The 24,564-nt window shown below is 36.9% G+C and overlaps 1 protein-coding gene across 12 annotated transcripts in view; it reads left to right on the forward strand.

The window, feature by feature from the left end:
• The window catches only part of PCNX1 (pecanex 1), a 177,421-nt gene extending 155,166 nt beyond the window's left edge, over positions 1-22,255 (forward strand). For 7 of the 12 annotated variants that reach the window (XM_023628012.2, XM_023628014.2, XM_023628015.2 and 4 more), the window contains 8 exons: positions 3,208-3,308; positions 4,087-4,237; positions 10,356-10,586; positions 11,441-11,715; positions 13,088-13,293; positions 15,501-15,943; positions 16,358-16,498; positions 16,703-22,255. In XM_023628012.2, coding sequence (XP_023483780.1) covers positions 3,208-3,308; positions 4,087-4,237; positions 10,356-10,586; positions 11,441-11,715; positions 13,088-13,293; positions 15,501-15,943; positions 16,358-16,498; positions 16,703-16,843 — 1,689 coding nt within the window. In that variant the 3' untranslated portion in view covers positions 16,844-22,255. The remainder of the gene's footprint in view (positions 1-3,207; positions 3,309-4,086; positions 4,238-10,355; positions 10,587-11,440; positions 11,716-13,087; positions 13,294-15,500; positions 15,944-16,357; positions 16,499-16,702) is intronic. The other 5 variants (XM_023628016.2, XM_070249685.1, XM_070249683.1 and 2 more) reach the window with 1 other exon arrangement.
• Positions 22,256-24,564: the final 2,309 nt, after the last annotated feature.

Consider the following 24,564-nt stretch of genomic DNA (forward strand, 5'->3'; position numbering starts at 1 on the left):
GTTCCTTTTTCTCCACAACCTCTCCAACATTTGTTACTATTTGTTTTAGTTATTTTTGTCATTCTAATGGGTGTAAGGTGATATCTTAGTGTAGTTTTGATTTACATTTCCCTGATGCACATCGATGATGAACATCTTTTCATGTGCCTGTTGGCAATCCATGTATCTTCTTTGGAGAAATGTCTGTTCATGTCTCCTGTCCATTTTTTGATAGGGTTGTTTGATTTTTTTGTTGTTGAGTTGTGTGAGTTCTTTATATGTTATGGATATTAAGCCTTTGTCAGATGTATTACTTGCAAATATTTTTTCCCAGTTAGTGGGTCGTTTTTTTGTTTCAATCCTGTTTTCCTTTGCCTTGAAGAAGCTCTTTAATCTGAGGAAGTCCCATTTGTTTATTCTTTCTATTGTTTCCCTTGTCTGAGAAGACATGGTGTCTGAAAAGATCCTTTTAATACTGATGTCAAAGAGTGTACTGCCTACATTTTCTTCTAGAAGCCTTATGATTTCGGGTTGCTACATTTTTTAGGTCATTTATTTTCTTATGCTTTGTTTTATATGCCATTAATTGCATCCAGTGTCTTTTTTATCTCAGACACTGCATTTCTTGTATCTCTTGAGGTTTAATTTGTGTCTTTTATATAAATCTTCCATGTCTCTATTTAGCATGCTCAGCCTTTCCTCTCTTTTTGAACTTATGGAATACAGGTAAAGTGACTCTTTTAATATGCTTGTTGACTAATTCTAACATCTGTTCAATTCTGGGTCAGTTTTGATTGAGTGGGTGATTAGTTGATTATTCTTCTAATTATGGATCATATTTTCCTGCTACTTTGCATGCCTGACAATGTTTGATTGTATGCTAGACCTTATGAATTTTACCTTGATGAGTGTTGAGTATTTTTGTATTCCTGTAAACCTTCTTAAACTTTGTCCTGTGATAGAATTAAATTCTTGGAGGACAGTTGGATCTTTTCAGGGCTTGCTTTTTAGGGCTTCTTAGGAGAGACCAGAGCAGCCTTTCATCTGGGGCTGATTTTTCCCCATTACTGAGACAGTACTCTTCTGAGTACTCTAGCCAATCACGAGATTTTTCCATTGTTCCTTTCTGCCCCTTTCCAATGGTTCTTTTCCTTGCCTTGGGTTCGTGCTGCATGTGCTGATCGTGAATCTGCTGAAGACTCAAGAGGGACCCTCTGCAGATCTGCAGAGCTTGCTCTCTCTATGGAGCTGCCTCCTCCTTGGCACTTTGCCCTGCCAGCTCTAGCCACCTTGACCACCCCAGACTCCCAGCTATCTCCTCAACTTGGAGACCTCTAAGTTCCACCTGTGTTGCCCTTCCTTGTGCTGTGGCCTGGAAACTCTTACAGGGCTACCTCATTTTTTCCCCATCTCTCAAGGATTAGTGTCCAATGTCTCAAAACTATTGTTTGATATGTTCTGTCCAGGTCTTTGGTTGTTTCAGGTACCTGGTTAAATCTGGTCTTTATTACTCCCTCCTGGCCACATGCAGAAGCCTGAACTCAATTAAAAGAAAAATTTTTTTTTCTTATCACAAAAGCAGTACATTTTCTGCAAAAAATAGTTGACTAGGTCAGGGAGGGAGGGAGACAAAAAAGAAAGAAAGAAAATCATCCATAATTTTACCACCCATTTAATACCTTTAGTATTATTTTGTTTATGTAACTTCAAGTCTATACACACTGCTTCTCTCTTTTATTTTTCTTTCCTATTTCTTAAAACAAGTGCTCTCAAATTCTTTATCTACTGTTTTGTAACTTGGACCCAAAATTTGTTCAAAGAATCTGCTGCAGAAACTAGGATATGTGCTATAGCTGTGTATATCTTTGAAACAACCAATTGGCAAGCAACTAGAATATCTCTTACACAGTTACTATTAATTAACTAAATTACCCAATTAATGGTAATTAAATTAACCAATCAATATTAAGTTAGTACCTTAGACAACTTCTGTTTTTGTTTATAAGTTAGTGGTTTATAAAGCCAAAAATATATACCATTGGCAACATTAGAATAATTAAGCTCCTTATTAGCCTGTGTCCATGATTCTTCAACATTAGCATACATTAGAATCACCTGGAGTGTATTGCTGGACCTCCCCACCCCCACCTCCTGCTCCAGAATTTGATTTCATAGGTCTGAAGTGGCCCAAGAATTTGCATTTCTAATAATATCCTAAGTATGCTGATGTTGTGTCCTAAGACTATACTTTGAGAACTGTTGCCCTGGATTGTTTCTTGGTAATTGAGATGCTACCAAGATTTCCTTTATATAGTATTCCTATATATAGTATTGTATAAGGTATACCATTTTGTTGTATATACATAATCATTATGTATTACTATATATAATAGTCAAGAATCAAGGTATGGAGTTGTTAAAAAAGTTAAAAAGTTGAGGGGAAGCAATATTCTACAGATATCAATTTGATTTTCTTTACTATGATTATGGTCACTGATAGACTAATACAGCTGTCACTAATAGCCTGCTTGCCAGGTTAAGTCCAGAAATAACTAATTAATAGATAGAATGTTGTATTTTTAGGAGAGGACAATATCAGTAATGATATATTTCAGTAAGTGCTTTGAGATGTTTAGCTAGGATCCTAGCACTCTATAACACAGCCAGTTCTTTTCAGTATGTTCCAGTATTATGAAGTGTTGGATTTTATTTAAAGATTCCAAAGAACCTCCTCATGTACACTTATACTTCATTTGTTAAGTTTCTTTTCATTAGAACTTTTACTTGAAGAGATGAGGAACTCAACTAGTACATAATTCCTCTTTTCTCTGATTTATTAAATAGATATCTTCTGATTTGTTAAATACTTACATACTTTTCTGATAACTAGCATTTTTTGTTTTTTGCTTTTTTTATTTTTTTATTGAAGTATAATTGGCATATAACATTATATTAGTTTCAGATGTACAACCTAATGATGCGATATTTGTGTTTGCTGTGAAATGATCACCACAATAAAGCTAGGTAACATCTATCACCATACGTAGTTAAAAAAATACATTTTATCCTTGAGATGAGAACTTTTAAGATCTACTCCTTAGCAATGTTCAAATATGCAATACAGTATTACTAACTATAGTCACCATGCTGTACGTTATATCCCCATGACTGACTTATTTTATAACTGGAAGTTTGTACCTTTTGACCTCTGTTCTTCGTTTTTTAAAGCCGGTGGATGTAGACAAGGATTCCTCCCTGGTGACTCTTTGTTATGGACTCTGTGTTCTGGGACGGAGAGCTCTGGGGACTGCATCCCACCATATGTCCAGGTAAGGAAGGCATTTCTGTTTCAGGAAGACTGTGGGAAGCTGTATAACCTACATCTAAAAACTTTGAAATAATTCTCCGTGGAGGCCTTCTGTGGTAATTTGTGCATAGGTCTCTTCTGTGTTGTGCTGTGCTGTGCTGTGTAGATCTTTTTGCAGAGCATCATTGAGTTCTGCTAAGTGGTTAACAGAACTGGCTTTTAAAATTCACACATATGGGCGACTATTGATAATGAGAATTTAATGGATTTAAGACATTTTAAAAACTAATCACTCCATAATATTTGATTTATCTCCTCCCATATACATCTGTTTTTGTAACAATTCACCTCTTTTTATTTTTCCATGTTTCCTGGCAATTTTTGTCCAGAGCATTGATACTTTTACTATAGTTGTATGTTAGATTTTGGGTCTCTAAATATAAACTAGATTTCTTGACATATGCGTCCAAATGAATTAGAATTAAGAAATTCCACATATCTTAAGTTTCTTCTGTGATTATGACATGTTTCCCACTAGGCCTCCTTAATTTCTTTTAACTTATAGACTTTTGCCTGTCGTTTATTTTCATGGACTCCGTTACAGTGGTTCATAAACAGGGGTCCCAGGTCAAACAGGCTCTGTCCCTTGTGATTCTGATTCGGGGTGCTGACGTTAGTTCTTGGAATCGGTATTTTCTCAAAATACTCTTAGGTGATTCTGATGCACAACCTCATGTAGGAATCAGCATAATGGAAGACCTTTGTCAAAGTATGTAAACTTTTATTTCCAATCTTAACAGTAATTTAGAGTCATTCCTCTATGGATTGCATGCCCTATTTAAGGGAGATTTCCGTATTTCTTCAATTCGAGATGAATGGATCTTTGCTGACATGGAATTGCTAAGGAAAGTAGTAGTCCCCGGAATCCGCATGTCTATCAAACTTCATCAGGTAAGAAGAGAAAATTTCTAATGCTTTACTGGTGTTTAATGGTACTTCTTCACTTGACTTCCAAATTAGTTTCTTAGGAACTTTTGAGAATATTATGACTTGAAACAAAGAAAAACATGATTCGTGGCAAGATTAAATCTTAGAAGCCTGAACCTGTTTTTCTAACAGCAAATTTGAATATTAATATTAGAGAGTGACTGATCTGGGCATGAGCTTGAGGAAAAATGTAAGCAGTGGCAAGCCGGAAATAAAAGTCTTTGGCCTCTGTGATACTTGCTTTGACTTCCCGTGATCGTGATTCACGCCTCTGCTGTGGGTGAGGTTAGCTGACTCCAGTGCAGTGTAGCAACATCTCAGGAGGGTTGCAGATGCTGCTGTTACTGAACTGTGAGTTTCATTAGCATGTTATTTAGAGTAATAGATGGTTAGGACAGATTTAGCATTAGTTAAATAACCTAGTAGGGTAATAAAATTAAAATGAGGCCCAAAAATGCATATCCAAAGCCCTGGGTCTTGTCAAGAATGTATTTTGAAGTTAAGTACTGGCACTGGCGGGTCTCGTCATTCCACTTGACAGTAGTTATCAGATCTGATGATAGAGGCCACGTGATAAGACTCATTATAATGCATCTGCTTGTGCTCAAATCTGATTGAATCTTTTTTCCCTCAGATAAAGGAGGAATTATTCTTCAAGTGATTTTACTGTGGTTAAAGTATTGCAGTGAAGCTAATGTCTCATTTAAGAGCATTACTGGGATATATTATTTGAAAATCTGTGAAAAATGTAATACTTTTTGAGGATAATTGGGAAAATATACATTGGGGAGCAAATGGAATTGTGTATCTTCAGACTAGCTTTAGAGTTTTGAGACAAAATTCAGTGAATTTAAAAGAAAAAGATAATAACTTCAGATTAAAATGTTTTTAAAACCTCAGCACTTCTCAAAAGGTACCAATTATGTATCTGCTATGTAGGATATAGCCAGCCCTGAGGGTCTAGTGGTTAAGAGTTGGCGCTCTGACCGCCATGGCCCAGGGTCGTTTCCCGTCAGCACCACCACCACACATACCCACCCCCACTCCACCACCCACCCCCATCTGTCGGTTGTCGTACTGAGGCAGCTGCGTGTGGCTGTGATGCTGAAAGCTATGCTGCCATATTTCAAATATCATCAGGGTCACCCATGGTGGATAGGTTTCAGCGGAGCTTCCAGATTAAGATAGACTAGGAAGAAGGACCTGACCACCCACTTCCAAAAAAACTGGTCATGAAACCCCTGTGAATAGCAGTGGAGCATTGTCTGATATGGCCCCAGAAGGTGAGAGGATGGCATAAGAAGACTGGGCAGGGTTCCACTCTGCTGTCCACAGGGTCGCTAGGAGTCAGAATTGATTTGATGGGCACTAGCAACGAACAGCAATGTAGGAAATACTCTGTTTTGTATAGCATTATTATCTAACAACTCCTGACAGACATCTTCAGTTAATTCTGGACATTATGACAGATATTTTGTCTCTATCTTGCAGAGAAGAAACTGAGGCACAAGCCTCTGATACCTTAGGTCTCTGCCCCAGTCTCTCCCTACAAGTGCTCTTGCCTGTTGCTGCCGGATCCATTTCCTTACATGTTTCTTCAGTTGTGATATTGCCTGTGACAGTGGTTCTTTACCTTATAATCAGGCCCAACACACTCGGGTACACCACACTCTCATCATTAGCCGTGACTGGCAACAACAGTGACAAAGAGGTGGAATCGGGAACCTAGGAGCAATGGAGGGTTGGGGGAAGGGAGGAGGTAAACAAGGCAAATGCAACCTGGAGAAGTCCTGTAATTCTGATAACCTTCGAGGAGGGTAGAGATTGACCTATAAAGTAATAAACAACAGCCATTTATCGAGCATCACTTTGAGCCAAACATTGGGTTGTTCATGAGGGACTCTTGGGCCAGGAAAAGATCGATGTGTGACTCAGAAGTGGTCATCTCCAAAGTTTATGTGTTATATACTCATGAAAATCCACAAAAGTGAACAATAGGCTTATATATTAAAAGCAAGCATTAGTACACTTGCCATATGACTCAGCAATTCCACTCCTAGATGTTTACCAAGAGAATGAAAGTATATGTCCACACAAAGACTTACACACACGTGTGTATTGCAGTTTTAGTCATAATAGCCCCAAACTGGAAACAACTCAAATGTCCATCAACAGATGAATGTACAAATTATGGTCTAGCCACGTGATAGAATATTACTTAGCAATAAAAAGAAATGAACTACTGTTACATGCCCCAACATGAATGAATCTCAAACATTATTCAGAGCAAGAGAAGTCAGAAGTAAAAAGAATATATAGTGTATGATTTTATTTATATAAAATTTAAGACAGGCCAGACTAATCTCTAGCGACAGAAGGCAGATCAGTGGATGCTTGGGACGTAGAGACTGAATGCCAAAAGGCAGGAAGGAACTTTTTGGGGTGATGAAGCGTTCTCTAGATTGTAGCAGTGGTTTCACGGGTGCCTGTTGGTCACAGTGCATCTAACGGCACTGTTAAAATGGGGGCCGTTTATGGTATGTAAATTTTACCTCAAACTGGACTTAAGAAAAAAGATTCTGTTTCCAGAGCTAAAAACATAAAATTTCTATTAACCTTTGCCTTTCAAACAGTCTTTGATAGTGTGCTTTTAGTACTTCATGGGTGTTTTTTACTTTTGCTTTTTCCTTTAGAGTTCTTTTTTTATTTTTTAATTCTCCAGTCCAAAGTGTTGCATGTTTTTACTTGAGAAATTAAAGCTGTTATAGTGTGCATAATATTTATAATTATGTAGTGCTGAATAATGTATTAGTGCTCTCATATATCACCACATTATATCACCACGACCCAGAAAATTATTTTAATCCAAATTTTGTAGATGAAGTTTAACCAAAACTCAGAGAAATTAAGCAAATTGCCCTTTTCATGTGTTCTCTCCTGCTTTCTATTTAATAGTTTGTAAAATAGCTTTCCCCCTTATCTGTTCTTCCTTTTTTATTAGTCTCTTTAGGGATTACATGGTTGTTAGAACTAAAATAAACCAGTCGAAGTCCAATTTGGTTTACAAGTGGTATGTGATGAAAATCTTACAATGTGTGATATCCTTGAGGACAGGGATAATTTCTTATTAATCTTCACGTCCTCATTGCTTAGCACAGTGCTTGGCAGCCAATGAATGTTTGTTAAATGAATGAGTTTCATTGTTTTCAAAAAACTGTATTTCCTGGGTATCTGCTCATAACTTCTCAAGTGTATTTCTAAAATGCTTCTGAAAACTTTTCCTAGAAGAACTGGGAAGATTATCTCTTTTTATTTAAATGTTAAAAAGTAAACATCACCCAGGAATTAAGCATCTTCCCATCACCCTAGACCATTGGAGAACACCCCCAAGAAGCAGTCACTGCCCATACTTTAATGCATATCTTTTCTGATTTCCTCCAGTTTATAGACATTTCTATCTATATAAATATTTTCCTCCTTAAAGATGTAATTGTGCTGTGTAAATTGATCTATAACGTGGACACCTTTCCTAGTCAGTACCTATAGAGGCCCCTCACACTTTGTAATGGCTCTGTAGTATTCCAGAGTATAATTTTTACTCAATTTATTCAGCCATTTTCCTATTCATGGACGTTCTGCTTGTTTCAGATATTTTGCCACTAGAACACTGCTGAATGATGATATAGAACTTTACATACTCATTACCCATTTTAAGCCCAGTGAAAAGAAATATTTGGACAAGATTAGACATTCTCCACTTTTACCATGCTTGATTATTTCCAACTTTGTGTCCGTTTTATTAAGAATGTGATTATTGCCTATGTTTGCACTTCTATTTTCTGTTCAAATAATTGTACCAGGGGTGGCCTGGTGGTGTAGTGGTTAAGTTTGCAGGCTCTGCATTAGAGGCCTGGAGTTCGCAGGTTCAGATCCCAGGTGTGGACCTACACACAGCTCATCCATCCACATTGTGGCAGCATCCCACATCAAAAATAGAGGAAGATTGGCACAGATGTTAGCTCAGGGCCAGTCTTCCTCACCAAAATAAACAACAATAATAATTGTACCGATACTACTATATAATGATGTCATTCCTTCCCTAATGGAACTGTTTACTAAAAGAGAGCACATCTTATGACATCTTGCTATCTGCTGGTATAAAAAAGTGAACTCAGTATTTTAAAGAAAAGAGAGTTGATATACAGATGTCAGGAACTGCCTATCAGTATTTTAAGTTGTAAATGCTATCTTAGGCCACATTCTCCTAGAAGCAGAGTCACAGTCCAGGATTCTTGTGCAAGAGATTAATTGAGAGGGTGCCCTCAGGAAAATATGCAAGGAAGTGATGGAAGTAGGAAAGAACAAGGGAAGGAGCTAAGCAAAAATGTGTTTCAGCTGAATTCCAGCTTCTGCTGAAGTCTAGGGGAGCTCTGGGCTATGAATATCACCAAGAATTATGTCGTATACCTCATACCCCACAACCAAGGGGAGAATAAACCCTGGGGGGAAATGCACCCCCCCCCAGGCAGCTCTGACAGCTGAAGGCAGTTCTTAGAAGAGGGAACAGCTGTGAGCCATTAAGAGGCGATGCTCAAAACAGTGGAGAGAGGAGTGCACCAGCCTAGTAAAAGAAATCTGGACAAGGCACCAGTGAGGCGCCCCACAATCTAGCTAAAAGTTCTTTTTCTAATTGTCTCACTATTTTCCAGCTACCCCTAGGTTCCATGAGAGCAGCGCTTGTGTCTGTCCTGCTCACTCCTGTTTTCCCCAGTGCCTAGCACAGTGCCTGGCACCATCGTAGGCCCCCAGTTCCCACCTGTATCATGTAGCTTTCCCTAATCACATCAACTAGACTTGACAGGTTTTCAGTTAACTTTTATAATCATTTAATTTGTAAAATCAGAATGAAAAAATACTCATAAACCTAGGAAGCAGCTAAGCCTCTTTGAGCTTCAGTTTTGCTATTTGTAAAATGCCGCTATTATCTGCTCAACCTACTTGAAGGCTGTTGTAAGACTTAGAGGAAATAGTGTATTGGAGAACTTTTTACATTTTGAAGCATTATTCACATTCACAGTGAATACTTTTATTATTGCCCTGCAGGCCACCCCCAGGCTTGGAGTTGCTTTCCTGGGGACACTGCCTCCTTGCCCTCACTCATCTCCCCTCAGATAGCGCACTCTGGTCAGTTGGCTTGAGAAGAGATGAGTCGCTTTACCTGGATGTGAAAATGCGTCAACCCTCTATACTACCAATATGAAGGCAGCCAATATAATATTTGTGTTTCCTTAATAACATGCCATTTCAGAAATTCAGGTTTGTGTTATGGTTATTTAGGTACCTTTCCTGTATCCCCTGTTAATTTGTAGGTTTCTGAACAAGAGATGCATTTCACACACTCTTTTGTTTCTTTCGTGCTGCCCGCCATAGACTCTTGCACATGGTAGACATTAAATAACTGCTCATGAAATGAATGAGTAGTTATTAAGACCAAGAGGTTTTTTAAGGGACGACTTCGCTAGCTTCTCCAGGACGAGGACCCTTAATCTGTCCTCAGAGCTCATAGCTTTGAGCCCTATCTTAACTAGATGAGAGGGGATAAATGATCCATTAGAATCTTCCAGAGATGTGGCTCTGTGTGAAAAGTCCTAGTTAAAAGAAACACAATTTAGACACATTTATGTAGTTTTAGCCTTCCTTAACTGATAACAGTGAGATAATCCTTTAACAGAAAAAAATGTGTATGAATGAAGATGTGAAAAACCAACTTGAATGAGGAAAACAAAATATATAAGAATTGGAAATATTTGTTTAGCTAAAACTAAAAATATTTGTTTAGAGGATAGGATTGGGTTGAGGAATCTACAAAAGTAGTGTAGCAGTAATGAGTGAGTTCCTGACCTGGATAAGAATCCATAATTTATCTCTAATAATGTTGACGTGCTGATATGAAATATTCATATAACCTGGTTTTTAAGAATTTTCGTTTAGTAACTGATTTAGTAATTATAGAAGTTTTTGTCATCCTGGAAGTCATTCTCTTCTTTTCCTAAAAAAGACGTATTTTTATTTCTGTGTATAGGATCATTTCACTTCTCCAGATGAGTACGATGACCCTACTGTGCTCTATGAAGCCATTGTATCTCATGAAAAGAACCTTGTAATAGCCCACGAAGGGGACCCTGCCTGGCGGAGTGCAGTGCTTGCCAACTCTCCCTCCTTGCTGGCTTTGCGGCACGTCATGGATGATGGCACCAATGAGTATAAAATCATCATGCTGAACAGACGCTACCTTAGCTTCAGGGTCATTAAAGTAAGTTCTTGAGGCATATTTTTGTGTCTGAAAAAAATGGAACTTAGGTAACTTATCCAGACTTTTAAAAAGAGTTTCAATTAAACTCTTATATAGGAAAAAAATGACCATACTACATTCACATTTATTGTCTGTGAGCACTTAATTTGATTTATTTTGTCAGTAATTTATTCTGTTCTCTGAAATTTTCTCAAGTACTATAAAGCCTTAAAATTTTTGCTTATTTCTATCGTAGCAGTCTTTCATCCATTTTATGGCAGTCTTTTATCTATTAAATATGCAATCTGGGCACCATTATGCTAACATGATGTAATTACTAGCTTGCAAAATAATAGCATAGCTTGTACTTAATAGTGATCAGTAGCTAACTGTAAATGGCTCACTCTAACTTTTCCTTGTTTTTTAAAACATCTCATAGCTTTAAGAGGCTTAATCTCTGAAATTTTATTTTGATAATTTGTAATGGTTTATTTTTTCTCTCCTTCATCTAATCAGTCCCCAAAATCACAAACATCCTTTCAACTCTAAATATTTATTACCTCTCATTTCTATCAAAAATGTCTATTATCTCAGTTTCAAAATTCAATACTTTTCCAATTTGGAAAATTAAATGGACTCTACTTTATATGACAGAGCAGAGGGAAGTGCTCTGTAGGTGCTTATTACTTCACAGCCTGCTAATGGCAGTGGAAAATTGGTGAACTCCTATTCAAATGTAACCTGCTTACATTTGTTTCCTGCTTTCGCAGTTGGTTATCATGATGTGTTTTGTATCCCTCCCATTTCTGCTCTTCTGTTTATATGAATTTCATTCTTGGCCCCTTCACCTAATTCCTGTGTGTTCTGGTTTTCAGGTGAATAAGGAATGTGTCCGAGGTCTTTGGGCTGGGCAACAGCAGGAGCTTGTTTTTCTGCGTAACCGTAACCCAGAGAGAGGCAGCATCCAAAATGCAAAGCAGGCTCTGAGAAACATGATAAACTCGTCTTGTGATCAGCCTATTGGCTACCCAATCTTTGTCTCACCCCTGACAACTTCTTACTCTGATAGCCATGAACAGCTTAAAGAAATTCTTGGGGGACCTATCAGCTTGGGAAATATCAGAAACTTTATAGTATCAACCTGGCACAGGTGAGCCGTAAAGTTGCATTTTTCGTGGTGGTGTATCCTGTCCCTCTTCATGTAGGCAGAGTGCATCAGTACCACCGGAAAGCTGGAGGGAAAAATACAGAGGCCACGGCATAACATCGACTTGTTATACATGAACTTCAGGAGGTAGAATCTGAGCATTTATACCTTCAGACTCTTAGTAGATAAATCTAATGTACAACTCTGATTAAGAACCACTGCTCTAGCATTCAGTGAATAGTATCTTGAATAGTATCGTTTCTTTAATTTTTTTGACTCTCCGTTGCAGCATATTACTGCTATTGGAATGTGCGGGTCAGCAAACAGGCCAAATTAGAGAAAAACGTGAGAGACTTGTGCAAGTTCTCTTTTATTCCGTTTCAGCAGTAGGGGGAGCACTCAACACATGAACTCCTGGCCAAACGATGCAGACACTGCTGCGCTGCCTTTTTAACAATCCAGTTATCACTCATGTCACAAATCTGTAGTGTCTTCGGGAATGCACATGAACTTTTTCTCTTCCTTTTTCTAGTAAATTATGATGTATGGTGTAGGAATATCATAATTTGATGGATGGTGAAGAAAAATCACAGGATGTTATTTTCAATTTCTTAAGAGTTGTTACTCAGAGCCTTAAATTATCATAGCTTAAGAAAAACAGGATCTAGGATTAGAGCAACAAACTCTTAATTGTGTGTTTTTAAATTCTTCTGGGAATTTCCAACGTTAAAGACTGAAATCTCACCATTTTAACATCAGTCCCTATTCAGGCTAAGGAAGAACACAAACCAGGATAGTGTTCAAAGAAAACTTTTTCAGAATGATGTATTGTGCTGAAAGCGCCTTGCATGTCCGGGACTGAGGGGTTTCCTGGGGTGCAGGATCCTTAGTGCCAGAGACAGTTGTGGGCAAACCAGGACAGCTGGTCACCCAACACTTTAAAAAAGAGAGAGAGGAATACCACAGCAGCTTGTTTAAGGTGTGCTGCAGTGTAAGTTAGGTTTAATTTAAGTAAATTAGATTTTCGGGGGTTGCATACTTCAGAGGCATTAAATAGACGCTGGCAAGAATTCTGTTTCCAGCTGTGACCTTAATGGTACAACTGTGTTCTGTGCAGTTCTTTATTACAGTGTAGGAAAGATGATAGAGTGTGTAAAAGTGAAGTTGATGGGGAAGATTGGAGGCAGTGAATGCAAGAGGGGGATATAGACACATAGTGACAGATTTTTTTTTGTTCCTAATATTGACTGCACCATAAAGACTTTCAAAGCTGAACATTAGTAGCATTAAACGTTCAGAAAAGCTAGGAAAAGATAAAATACTTACCTTGAAGTGATCTTGGGATAATGCTTCCTACTCTGGTATTTGTTCCTAGGTTAAGGAAAGGTTGTGGAGCTGGATGTAACAGCGGTGGCAACATTGAAGATTCCGATACTGGAGGTGGAACTTCCTGCACTAGTAACAATGCAACAACTGCCAATGATCCCCACAGCACTGTGTTCCAAGGAGGCACCGGAAATCCAGGCCAGGGGTCGGGAGCAGGACTCCATCCGCCTGTCACCTCTTATGCTCCAACACTCGGTAATATGAAACAAAATTATGTGTATAATGTTAGCATGTTAGCTGTAGTGTTTGGTTAATATGTGTGTATAAAGAGGACAACATATTACATAGGGAAATATATGAATAGAGTATGTTGTTTGATTCACAGTTGGATATTATCCTCGTTTATATTAATCTTATCTATATAATAATATAAATATATGTTTATAATTTGAAATATTTCTTTGAAAGTATCGTTTTTAAAGACTAATAATATTTAATTAATATAACTTATTTATACATAATATAACTTCTGTCCTATTGGAGAATGATTTGGTTTCTTCTGAATGTAATAATCTTTGTATATAATCTTTGTAAACACTTTTTTCTTAGGCCGGAGACTTTAAAAATGGAATCTCTAAGTCAAAGTTTATGAGAATATTTAAGACTCATGACACAATGCCAAAAGTCTTTCCAGAAAGTTTTTGTACCAGTTGTGTAGAGGAATGCCCATCCTGTAAACTCTCACCAGCCTTGAGTATTATCAGTTCCACCTCTGCTCCCTGCTTGTTCAGAGGGACAGGAGAAGGGGTGGTCTTTAATTTTATTATTTTAATTTTCATTGCTCTGATGCCTGAGAATGGAAACTTTTAAATGAGTTTATCAGCTATTCCTCTTTCTGAACTGCCTCTTAAGTCTGTTGACCATTTTTCTATTTGGTTTTTTTCTTATTTATATTTGTATATTCTGGATTTTGAGCTCTTTTTCAGTATTTTGTACGACAGATATCTTTTCCTGTTCTATCTCTTGGCTTTCCATTTTCCTGTGAAGAGTGGTGTGCCTTCTTTGATGAGAAGTTTTCAGTTTTAGTATGGAGCAATTTATTGATCTTTTATGATTAGTACTTTTTGTATTCTATTTAAGAAAGTTTTCCCTGTCCCAAAATAAGGTATCTGTTTATTAATTTACCTTTTACATGAGACCTGCCGTCCACCTGATATGCAGCAGAAATCAGATTTCATCTGTGTCCCTATGACTGGTCGGTTGCTCCAGCGCTGTCCTTTCTCCCACTTCTTTGCAGGGATGAGATGACGTCTTAAGACATTTACTTGAGTTAAAAAAAAAAAAAAAAAGTCCAGGGGCCGGCTCTGCAGCCAAGCAGTTAAAGTTCTGCATGCTCTGCTTGGCAGCCACGTTCTCAGATTTGGATCCTGGACGTGGACCTACCCCACTCATCAGCCATGCTGTGGAGGCATCCCACATACAAAGTAGAGGGAGATTGGCATGGACGTTAGCTCAGGGCTGATCTTCCTCAAGCCAAGTAAAAAGAAGAGGAGGGTTGGTAATGGATGTTAGCTCAGGGCAAATCTTCCTCACACACACACGCAAAAAAAAAAATCCTATGGCACTGGAATTATTAAGATTCTAAATAGGTGTGTGATCAACAGTTGGCATGTCATTTTTTAACTTCTGAGTGAAAACCTAAAACTTTCAATATGATTCTTTAAATATCTTTTGCTCTTACATTGAGTAGCTCTTTTTATTTTCAGATAAAAAGTCCATGTAGCTATTTTTTCAGTTAATTAGCAGTTTTCTAATAATCTTCACATCACTTATGAATCAGGAAAAGGACAAATCTGAAGAATCATGAAGCCATTTGAAAAAGAATACAGAAGAATTCAGTGTCGCTGATAGTGTGTTATTTAGTAGTAATCCCTTAATATATATATGGAAATTACAGTGTGGTATCACTCTCTCTCTACAGGCAGTATAGCTTGTCACTGGAACAGATTGAAAGAGCATTAATACTGTACTTCAAGAAATAGTAGTTACATATAGTAGATCCTTAATATTTCTCGCTGTCTCATTTCCATGAGATCTATCATTTCTGATGTATTAAAGAGGTATTCTTGTTATTCTGACATATTTCTGTGAAAGATATTTTACGATTTGTCCCAACCTTAAGTCCCAATAATTACTGTAAATTTAGTTGTGTCTTTCTTATGCCAAGTTTTAGTTTTAAAAAGCTTCAGCAAATAATAATAATGTTATAAAAACTGCGCAAGAAAACAGATCTCAGATATTTATTTCTTTTTGACAGTTTTAAAAGTTTTAGATTTAAATGTTAAATTCTATAAATTTGCCAAGTAATTGCTTAAGGGAGAAAGTCCTAGGACCTACAAGGGAAGAGTTGTGTTTGAATCTTTCCTCTTGGAGTGAGTGCTCCTGCTGTTTCTCCACCCTAGGCACTAGCCACAGCTCCCACTCGGTGCAGTCAAGTCTGGTCAGACAGTCCCCTGCTCGGGCCTCAGTAGCCAGCCAGTCTTCTTACTGCTACAGCAGCCGGCACTCATCTCTGCGGATGTCCACCACGGGATTTGTGCCTTGTCGGCGCTCTTCCACCAGTCAGATATCGCTTCGAAACTTGCCGTCATCCATCCAGTCCCGCCTCTCCATGGTCAACCAGATGGAGCCCTCTGGTCAGGGCGGCATGGCCTGTGTGCAGCATGGCCTTCCTTCTTCCAGCAGCTCCAGCCAAAGCATCCCAGCCTGCAAGCATCACACTCTCGTGGGCTTTCTTGGGACAGACGGAGGTCAGGGCAGTGCCACTGAGGCACAGCCAGGCAACACCTTAAGTCCCGCCAGTAATTCACATGCCAAAAAGGGGGAGGTGATTTACAGAGTCCAGGTGAGTAAGCCCAGTGTTCTTCCTGTGCTGTTTCTCTTCCTCATTTGTTTTTATTTCACGCTGGTTGAGTAAAGGACTTTTGTGAAAACACACCTGATACTACTTAGTCTGAAGACTAGAATACTTTTAGATGTTGAAAGAAAAGTTTCTACCAGCGTAAAAACTGAAAGCAAGCAGTTTTTCAGTGGTAATGTTTGTTCCTAGTTAGCTGTTGCCATTGGCCATTGCAGTAAGGTCTACCAGTAGGCTAAAAGGAATCTGGGCAATGGCTCTTTAGGTTGTTTTTTATGCCATTATAGGCAGTGGAGAACTTGAGACACAGCACTCTGAAAGAAATATTGTTGAGATTATATAATGTTTCACCATCAGGGAAAAAAATGATTTGGAAATGATCCCTATTTATTTACAATATAGATTGTGGATCCCAGTCAAATTCTGGATGGGATCAACCTGTCAAAAAGGAAAGAGCTGCAGTGGCCTGATGAGGGTGTTCGATTAAAAGCTGGGAGAAATAGCTGGAAAGACTGGAGTCCTCAGGAGGGCATGGAAGGCCATGTAAGTTCTCTGATGAAGCTAGTGGTCTGGTGCTCTGCCTTTTTTGTAGTTTGACTGACTTCTATGCATGTTTTTAGCTGATTTATGTACTTATGTTTAGTTATCAAACAGAATTGCTACTTCTAATCCTTAGTGCAGGATAAGAGTTTGTGAGTATATTCAAGGTCTTTGCCGCTAACTTCTTGTTGTATTCTGAATCAATAGGTGATTCACCGATGGGTGCCTTGCAGCAGAGATCCAGGTACTAGATCCCACATCGACAAGACAGTGCTTCTGGTCCAGATTGATGATAAATATGTGACTGTAATTGAAACTGGTGTACTAGAACTTGGGGCTGAAGTGTGAGCCAGTGTTTTATAACTATATTTCTTTCCCCTCTCAATTCCAAGACACCGGAAAAAGAGGAGAGAGCAGAAGATGCCTGAAGGTGTCACTTTGATCCTATGTAGGAGAAACTTGGACATAGAGTGGACTTCGCTAAGCGCCTCTCCTTCGCCCCGACTCCTGTCACTGTCTCCATCCCCAAATAAAGCTGAAATATTTTTTTAAGTTAGCCGCCGAGAAAACGTTTTGCATGAAGGATAAAGTTCCGTTAAAATGCGTCCTTAAAAACAGTTTTTTCCTATGCATTGCCTATGCTTTAAATCAACAAACTCTTGATTTCTAAACTATGATCTCATATTTTTCTAATTTCTTTGCCAAAAATAACTGCCATGTTTTGTCATAGAACATGAAATCCATTTACTTTGATTTTTAAAAACAGACCAGTGTAGAAACCTTCAGTTTGACATATAGTGGTATAAAAGTTTAATGTACAGTGTGAAAGAGACTATGAACAGACATAGATTTATCTTATTCCTTGAGCGCTAAAAACTTTAATGAAAAAACTGCACTAATTTTTTACAGCAATGCACTAAAGTCTGAGATTTCTCAGAACATTTATTTATATATAAAAATAAAATACCATTATTTAAATTGCCTTTGGGATTAACCCCTTCCTCTCCTTGTAAACATACGTAGCAGGAACTGTGCTGCTTATTTTTCTGTTAGTAGTCTGTACTTCATGCCAGTACGTTGGATGTTTTCTTTAAGATGATTACTGAATCTCAGCATATACATAGCTTCGTCCTTGGCGTTTCCCAGAGCCAATAGTCAGTGACTCAGTCCTGTGAACACTACTGCCAGCTCCTGTGTCCACACTGCAGACGCGCTGCAGCCGGTGCGTGCCCTGGCGCTCTGCTCTTCTCCACCGGGGCAGGCGCTGCTGGGCTCAGTTCTGGGAAGAAAATACTTTGCTTTTCAAAGAAGAAGATGAGCGACCAGGAATTTAAAGAAAGGATTGATTGCCTTTTATTTTAAGAGTTCTTAGCTCTTGAAGTTATTCATATGCAGTTCAGTTAATCAAGTAAAATTTTTCAAACAAAATTGTCCCAATGGTGCAGTTCTTATTGTTATATCCCTCTTTAATAACTTTGCCTTTTATTTTCCTCCTCTCTTCTTTTTCTATTACTTGAATTTTATTTTCTGTAATTTATAATGTATAGCTGTAATTTGAAATATTTATAACTGTGAAATTGACTTAATTCATATGTTGTCTCATAACTTAAATTTTATTGTTTTTTTTTTAAATGCGTGTATTCGGGGAACTATATAACTCAGATTTACAATTGGGCTAGGTGGGAACTGCAATTTAGATTTAATTTTCAACTTTGGGCATTTTTTAAATCCTTCAGAAAACTTTCCCTTTTTGTGTGAAACTCCAAAGAAGACTGTACGTCTCTGAGCACATAGGAGCAGCCGTCTTTCTGCCCCTGTGAACGGAAAGTAGAAAGAAGCAGGTGAAATTAATTTCAGTTATACATTTTATTTAATCCAATATATCCAAAGTATTACTATTCCAACATGTGGCACTAGGTTTATTTCAAGTACATATTAGCCACGTGAGCCTAGTGGCTACTGTATTGATTAGCAGGGGTTTAAGGTATCTTCTGATGAGGCACCAGGAGAGAGAAACTGTTTTTCCCTCTAATTCTGATGTAGATCTGCAGTTCAGTATAACACTTCAGTAGAAGGAATGAAAACTAAGGAAGTAAATAGCTAATATACAGCATCTTGTTGAGTTTCCACTCCAAAACCTATTTATTTTTCCTTTTTCAAATTTTTGTGATTATTCACAACCCAATGTGCCTCGTGTTGATGTTTCCAGACTTTACACTTTGCAAAATTTACTATTTAAAAACATTTGTGATATGATTTTCTGAACCTTTACACAAAGGTACCCTTTCTAAATCGACCAATTAAAATGTATTTTCCTGATACCATCATTATATTTTGTATTTGCCTCATTTTGGCAAATCTACAGTATGCCGTGAGGGTTCAGGCTCTTTTTTTTTTTTTTCCTGAAATTGATTGTGATCTTTCTATCTCTATGTGTTTATTTAAAATCTAGGAGGAATGATGCTCCCTTCTGTTTGTTCTGTTTTTGAAATGAACATGATCTTTTCGTGTGCATTGCCTAGATGAGAATATAAGTGGAGCCTTTTTACTCTTAAGTGGAAGATAGTTCATTTTCCTATACAGAAAAAATAATCTGAACTTCAGATGATTCAATCAGAAGGGCTAGAATTATTTTTATTCCTAGCTCCCCACCCTAACACCCCCAATTGTTAAACACATCACATGCTCTAAAAGTCAGATTTCAAATAAAAAAACTAGATTTTATACAGAACATATATATTGGGTCTTGATTTAGGGTAGCAACTAATGGACATTTTTCTTGAAACAGGTCGAATTTTGTTATCAGATAGCCCTTTAACTAGTGAATTTATGAATTAGGAACCCTAAGAGGAACCCTGTTCTTATTGTCTAAATCTAAAACTGATAGTCTTTTAAAATCATAATACTTTCTAATAATTGCACCAGGGGAAACAGTGATAATTGAAGAAAGATTCATGTCTTAAGAATAATTTGACCTAAATTATTATATAGAAATATACACACTTTAATTACATTGATCATCCCTGTCTTATTTGCCCGCCTTGGGGAATAGTGAGCTCTTGATTCCCTGCTGAGCTTTTTCGTGCATGTACAAGACTCCAGCGTACAGACGTTAGTGTCTTTAGTTCATAATTGCCAAAACTTTCAAAGTTCCATAATTTGAAAGTAAAAATATATAATTAAAACAGTAGCTTTTTACTTATTTCTTTTAAATAGAGTTTCATTGATAGCTGTCTGGTTTTTTTCTTGTTCGATTTTGTTTTTTCCCCCTTTTGAGAGAGAGTCCTGGAATGAGTTATAAATTTTTAGCTTTATTTCTTGTTTCCTCTCATTCAGTGGTAAAAAATTAACTCAAAATTCAGCTTTTGGTTAATCTTCCAGCTTATAACTTGATGTGAGCCCTCTTTTTACACCATTTTCAATACTTCATAAGACATGCATTTTTTTCTAAAGAATTCTAATTTTTCCAAGAGTCTAGATGTTGATATTTAAGGGGCTTGGGAAAGTAGGTGCTGAGGCTGTTATATTTTTAAGGTAAGAGGAGATTAATTACCTTCCAGGAAATTAGTGAACAGACTTAATCAGTGTTCTTCTTTCTTTGAGTTTCCTTTACTGGAAGATTAACTTCCGTTAGATTTGAAGTATTTTTTAAAATATTTCTAGTGCATCTGAGATAGTTGTACTAATCCTTGAAACAGAGTTACAGACAATATTTCTATCCTGAGTGAGATATGGAAAATTACTCTGTGTACCAAATGTCAGGCAGTGAAAATACAAGTTTTTATGTAGGAAACTACAGCTCATTAAGAAGATGTGTTTTTCTTCCTGGGTTGGTTTATTTTTCCATCTCATATCAAAATATAAAAAACAACCTCAAATCTAAGCAAGGGCAGTTTAGCCTTAATCAGTTCCACTTTGCTCCTGAGCAGCATCCTCCTGCCTTTGCTCAGGAAGTCTTCACTTGGTCGATTGCTGCACTGAGTCATTCATCCAGACCTGGGTCTTTTAAACTTAGGATTTGCCTAGAGTCTAAAATTACCTTTTTCTTTTAGTTAACTTTCAAAAACCTTTCCTCCCAAATGTGTGACTTGAGAAAAAGAGAATTTAGCAATTTTGCATGAGAATTTTTTCAATTACGTTTACTAACTACTAAACTGTAAACTGCTGCCCAGATTGTTAATTACTTTTGTGTTTATTTTCATTACTTTCTCATAAATATGGACAAGGCCCTTTTTTTTTTAAGTCCTCAGTATTCATTCTTGTTCTTTTTTTAGAGTAATGTAATCATATAAAATTACTTTGCCTACACACAGACCCAGTCAATTTTTTCCTTTGATACGATACATTGTTCAGATGAAGTACAAAACATCCATTTTTATTCTAGAGACTTTTCCTTAAGATGAATGGAGAGAATAATTTCAATCAAGGCTAAGATGGTATGTGGAACTTGTTAATGGACTTTGAACTTCTCTGTTTCAGTCTCATGTGGAAATTGAGTTTTACTGATCTAGAGAAAGATGAAAATTAGATATTACCATGTATTTGTGCAGCATAAATTTTAATATTACGTTGGATATATGTAGTTTCTTTTTTTATTGAGTATTTAAAAACCAGCCTCTCTTTTCTTCATTTCTCTTTAAAAAAAAAAAAATCTCGGTATCACCTAGGCCTTCTCATTTTTAACTTGGTAAGTGTTTAGGTAAGAACTGTGATCGGAAAAGGAATTAAGTATTATACAAATAAATCTGGTAGCTGTGTGAGTGGAGTATTAATTTTGCTTGAAACAGAAGTATATTTTCTGCTTTGAAAACCTCACCAGAGTCATCTGTCAAGAACTTTGTGTGATAAGAATTTCTCTTTATTGCCTATTAGCCACATATTCTTTCTGAATTAGAGTGAATAAGTTCTGTTTGTGAGTTGAACTTCATTATCTGCCATTTTATAGAAGCAGCATAACATTCTTTGTGGGAACCAGAGCTGATTGTCATCGCAAGGTTATATGACAACTCCGTCCTAAGACTTATACCTATTATATAGGCTTATACCTTTTTTCTTATGCCTCAGTTCTGTACCTGACAATTTGTGATTCAGTGGAGCCAAGCTGGAAGGAACAAAGGTTATCTAAGATTGTGAGAAGGGTGAATTCCTGGGTATTACTTGCACAGATGGGGTGCTAGATAACCCTGGAATTTAAAACAGAGGAGTAGTAGAGAATGAGATGGCTGCTCCAGATGACTCTTGGGTTTAGTGTAATTGTGGTTAAACAAGATTTTTTATATACGAAGCTTGATTCTACAACCAAAATAATAGAAATGGGAGGAAATCATGTCTGCTTATGCTTTTTAAAAGCTTATAGTTTAAGTAAAATAAATTGTAAAAACTGGTTACCTTAACTGTGTACAAGTCTGGCAGTGAGCTCTGCATGAGGAAATGGAAGGAAGAATACTAAAAGTGATTCCAGGGATGTAGGTGTGAGGAGGGAAAATGGGTTTCTCTTTTCTGATCATGGGCTCTGAAAGTATTCGTTGCCTCTACCAGCATTCAGTATAAACCAGAGATAAGGATATATGTACTCGCGTGTGTCTGTGAGTGTGTGTGCGTCTGAGTGTTTGTTATTCTAAAGAGCTTGTAAATATATTGTAGTTGTTTAAAATGGAAAATAAAAGCTGAGATTGTTTTTTCTTTGCAAATATATTGCATCAAAAATACAGTATTGACAGTGGATAAACACTGAGGAAATAAATTTTTTTCTCATTTTGCCTTCTGTCCATTTTTGTCAAATTAAGAAAAGTTAGAGTACACCATGTTAAGCTCTGCATTGCACATTTTTAAAACATGTACTTGGTTCTGAAATAATTTAAACAGAAGATTTGGCCTATAAACATGTGATTCAGTTTATAGTAAAAATGTACATATTTCATATTAAAAGGATATCTTTTCACATTGGTAGGAAGGTTGTAGTATACATCTTCTGAATTTATCTTAATGTGTCATATTAATGATATAACATTAGATGGAAAATGTAGAATGATAAAAATGCATATGTGTTCTCTATTTACACTAAATTATAATACAGAAAAAGGAAAAAACATTTGGATTATGGTCATTCAAATCAGGCAACTGCTAACTTGGGGTGTGTTCTAACCCACTGATTTCATCTGTAGTACTTAAAGTGCAAGCTGACTTACAGTGAGAATAGATACACTCTTAATTGAATTGCTTATTAACCTTTAGTGAATCACGTTAACTATTAGTAACAACCAAAACGGGCAGGGTGCAGATTATGTGCCATCTGCATGGGGTCCCAAACAATTTGCTGTCTTCCTGCCCTGGATCACAGTGGCACAACTGAGAATATGGTGATATTTAGTCTTTAAAGGACAGTAGTTTTTCTAATGACAGGAAACATGTCAGTTAAATGAAACACATCTTTTAAAGAAAGGAATTCTCTGTGTACATGAGCTACATTAATCTTAGATCCACAGATTCAAAGGGCGGTGGACATGAAATTTGAGTCCCATAAAACCTCTTCATTATTCTTAAAGTGCAGTATACTTAGGATTTTTTCTCTTAAAGGATCCAAAAATGTTTTGCTAATTTTCTAAACTAGTCACTATCAAGAGAAACAGAATCACCATGATTGGCTCAGACAAATCAGAGCCTAGCCCTGAACCTGGAGTCCGTTCCCCAAACTGTGTGGTTGCTGCACAATGCATGCAGAGGAGTTGATCACACTGTCCACAAGACATCTGTACATAGTTTTCCAGAACTTGAGTATTGTTTTCAGAAACAGACACTCAGACCACCTGGGGAATAAAGGGTGTCTTTTGGGATGCATCTGTAGTAGACCTGGAACAGAGTCAGCAGACTCAGGTAGGCATAGGTCTGACATCTCGTTTCTTCCCTGGGCTGCCTCACGTCTCGTGACGCTTCTGCAATTTTTGTGACTTCTTGAGATGGACAGTTAACTCTTTGGGTTTTACCTTAAATGTGCATTTTAAGGCTATACGTTGCTCTTTAAGCATTGGCTCTAGCTCCATCAAACAAGATTTTATATGTCATATTTCCATTCCAATCGTTATTATCAGTTTCCGTTATTATTTCTAATTATCTAATTTTCATTATGTTATCTTTGGTGGGTTAATTAGACCCATATTGGTTAATTTTCAAAAATTTAGAGATTTTCTAGTTATTGCTTAATAACTGGTCAGAGAAACTCTGTATGATATTAATCCTTTGAACTTTGCTTAGCCTTGCTTTGTGTCTCAGTATATTGTCAATTTTAGTAAGTGTTCCAATGGGCATTTGAGGAAAAAATGTGTATTCTGCAGTTATGAAAGCCTTTTATGCTGTATATATCAATTAAGTCAATTTTGTTAAATTATTCAGATCCTATATATTGTTAATTTTTATTTTTTGGTCTATAGTTTTAGATTTATTTCTCCTTTTAGTTCTATCAAGTTTTGATTTATATATTTTGAGGCTACATTATTAAGTGCATATAAATTTAGAAGATTTCTTTTGATTGATTGATTCCTTTAATCATTATGAAATGCACTCTTCATCTCTAGTAATACTTCTTGCCCTAAAGTTTACTGTATATTATGTTAGTATAGCTTAACAGGTTTATGTAGTATAACTTTATCTGTTCTTTTACTTTCAACTTTCCTATCTCTTACATTTAGGGTGTACTCTTATAAACCATCATATAACTAGGATTTTTTATTCAGTTTGATAATCTTTTTCTTTTAAATGGAGTATTTAGTCCGTTTACACTTAAGATAATTATCGATATTTTTGGCTTAAATTTACCATCTCCCTATTTGTTTCCTTTTTGTCCTATCTTTTCATGTGTTTTCTCTCCTTTCTTGCCACATTTTGGAATAAGTCATTGGCATTATTATACCCCTCCCTTTGCTTATTACCTAAACATCTTTTTAATATTCTATTAGGGGTTATTGAAATTACACCTTGCCTACTCAGTACCTTATCGTCTCCTGGACTAACTCCATCACTACCTTCCCATCTTTTGTACATGCATTTTTAACTCTTATATGTTTTAAACTACC

The sequence above is a fragment of the Equus caballus genome, chromosome 24 (genome assembly GCF_041296265.1).
Source record: "Equus caballus isolate H_3958 breed thoroughbred chromosome 24, TB-T2T, whole genome shotgun sequence".
NCBI lineage: Eukaryota > Metazoa > Chordata > Mammalia > Perissodactyla > Equidae > Equus > Equus caballus.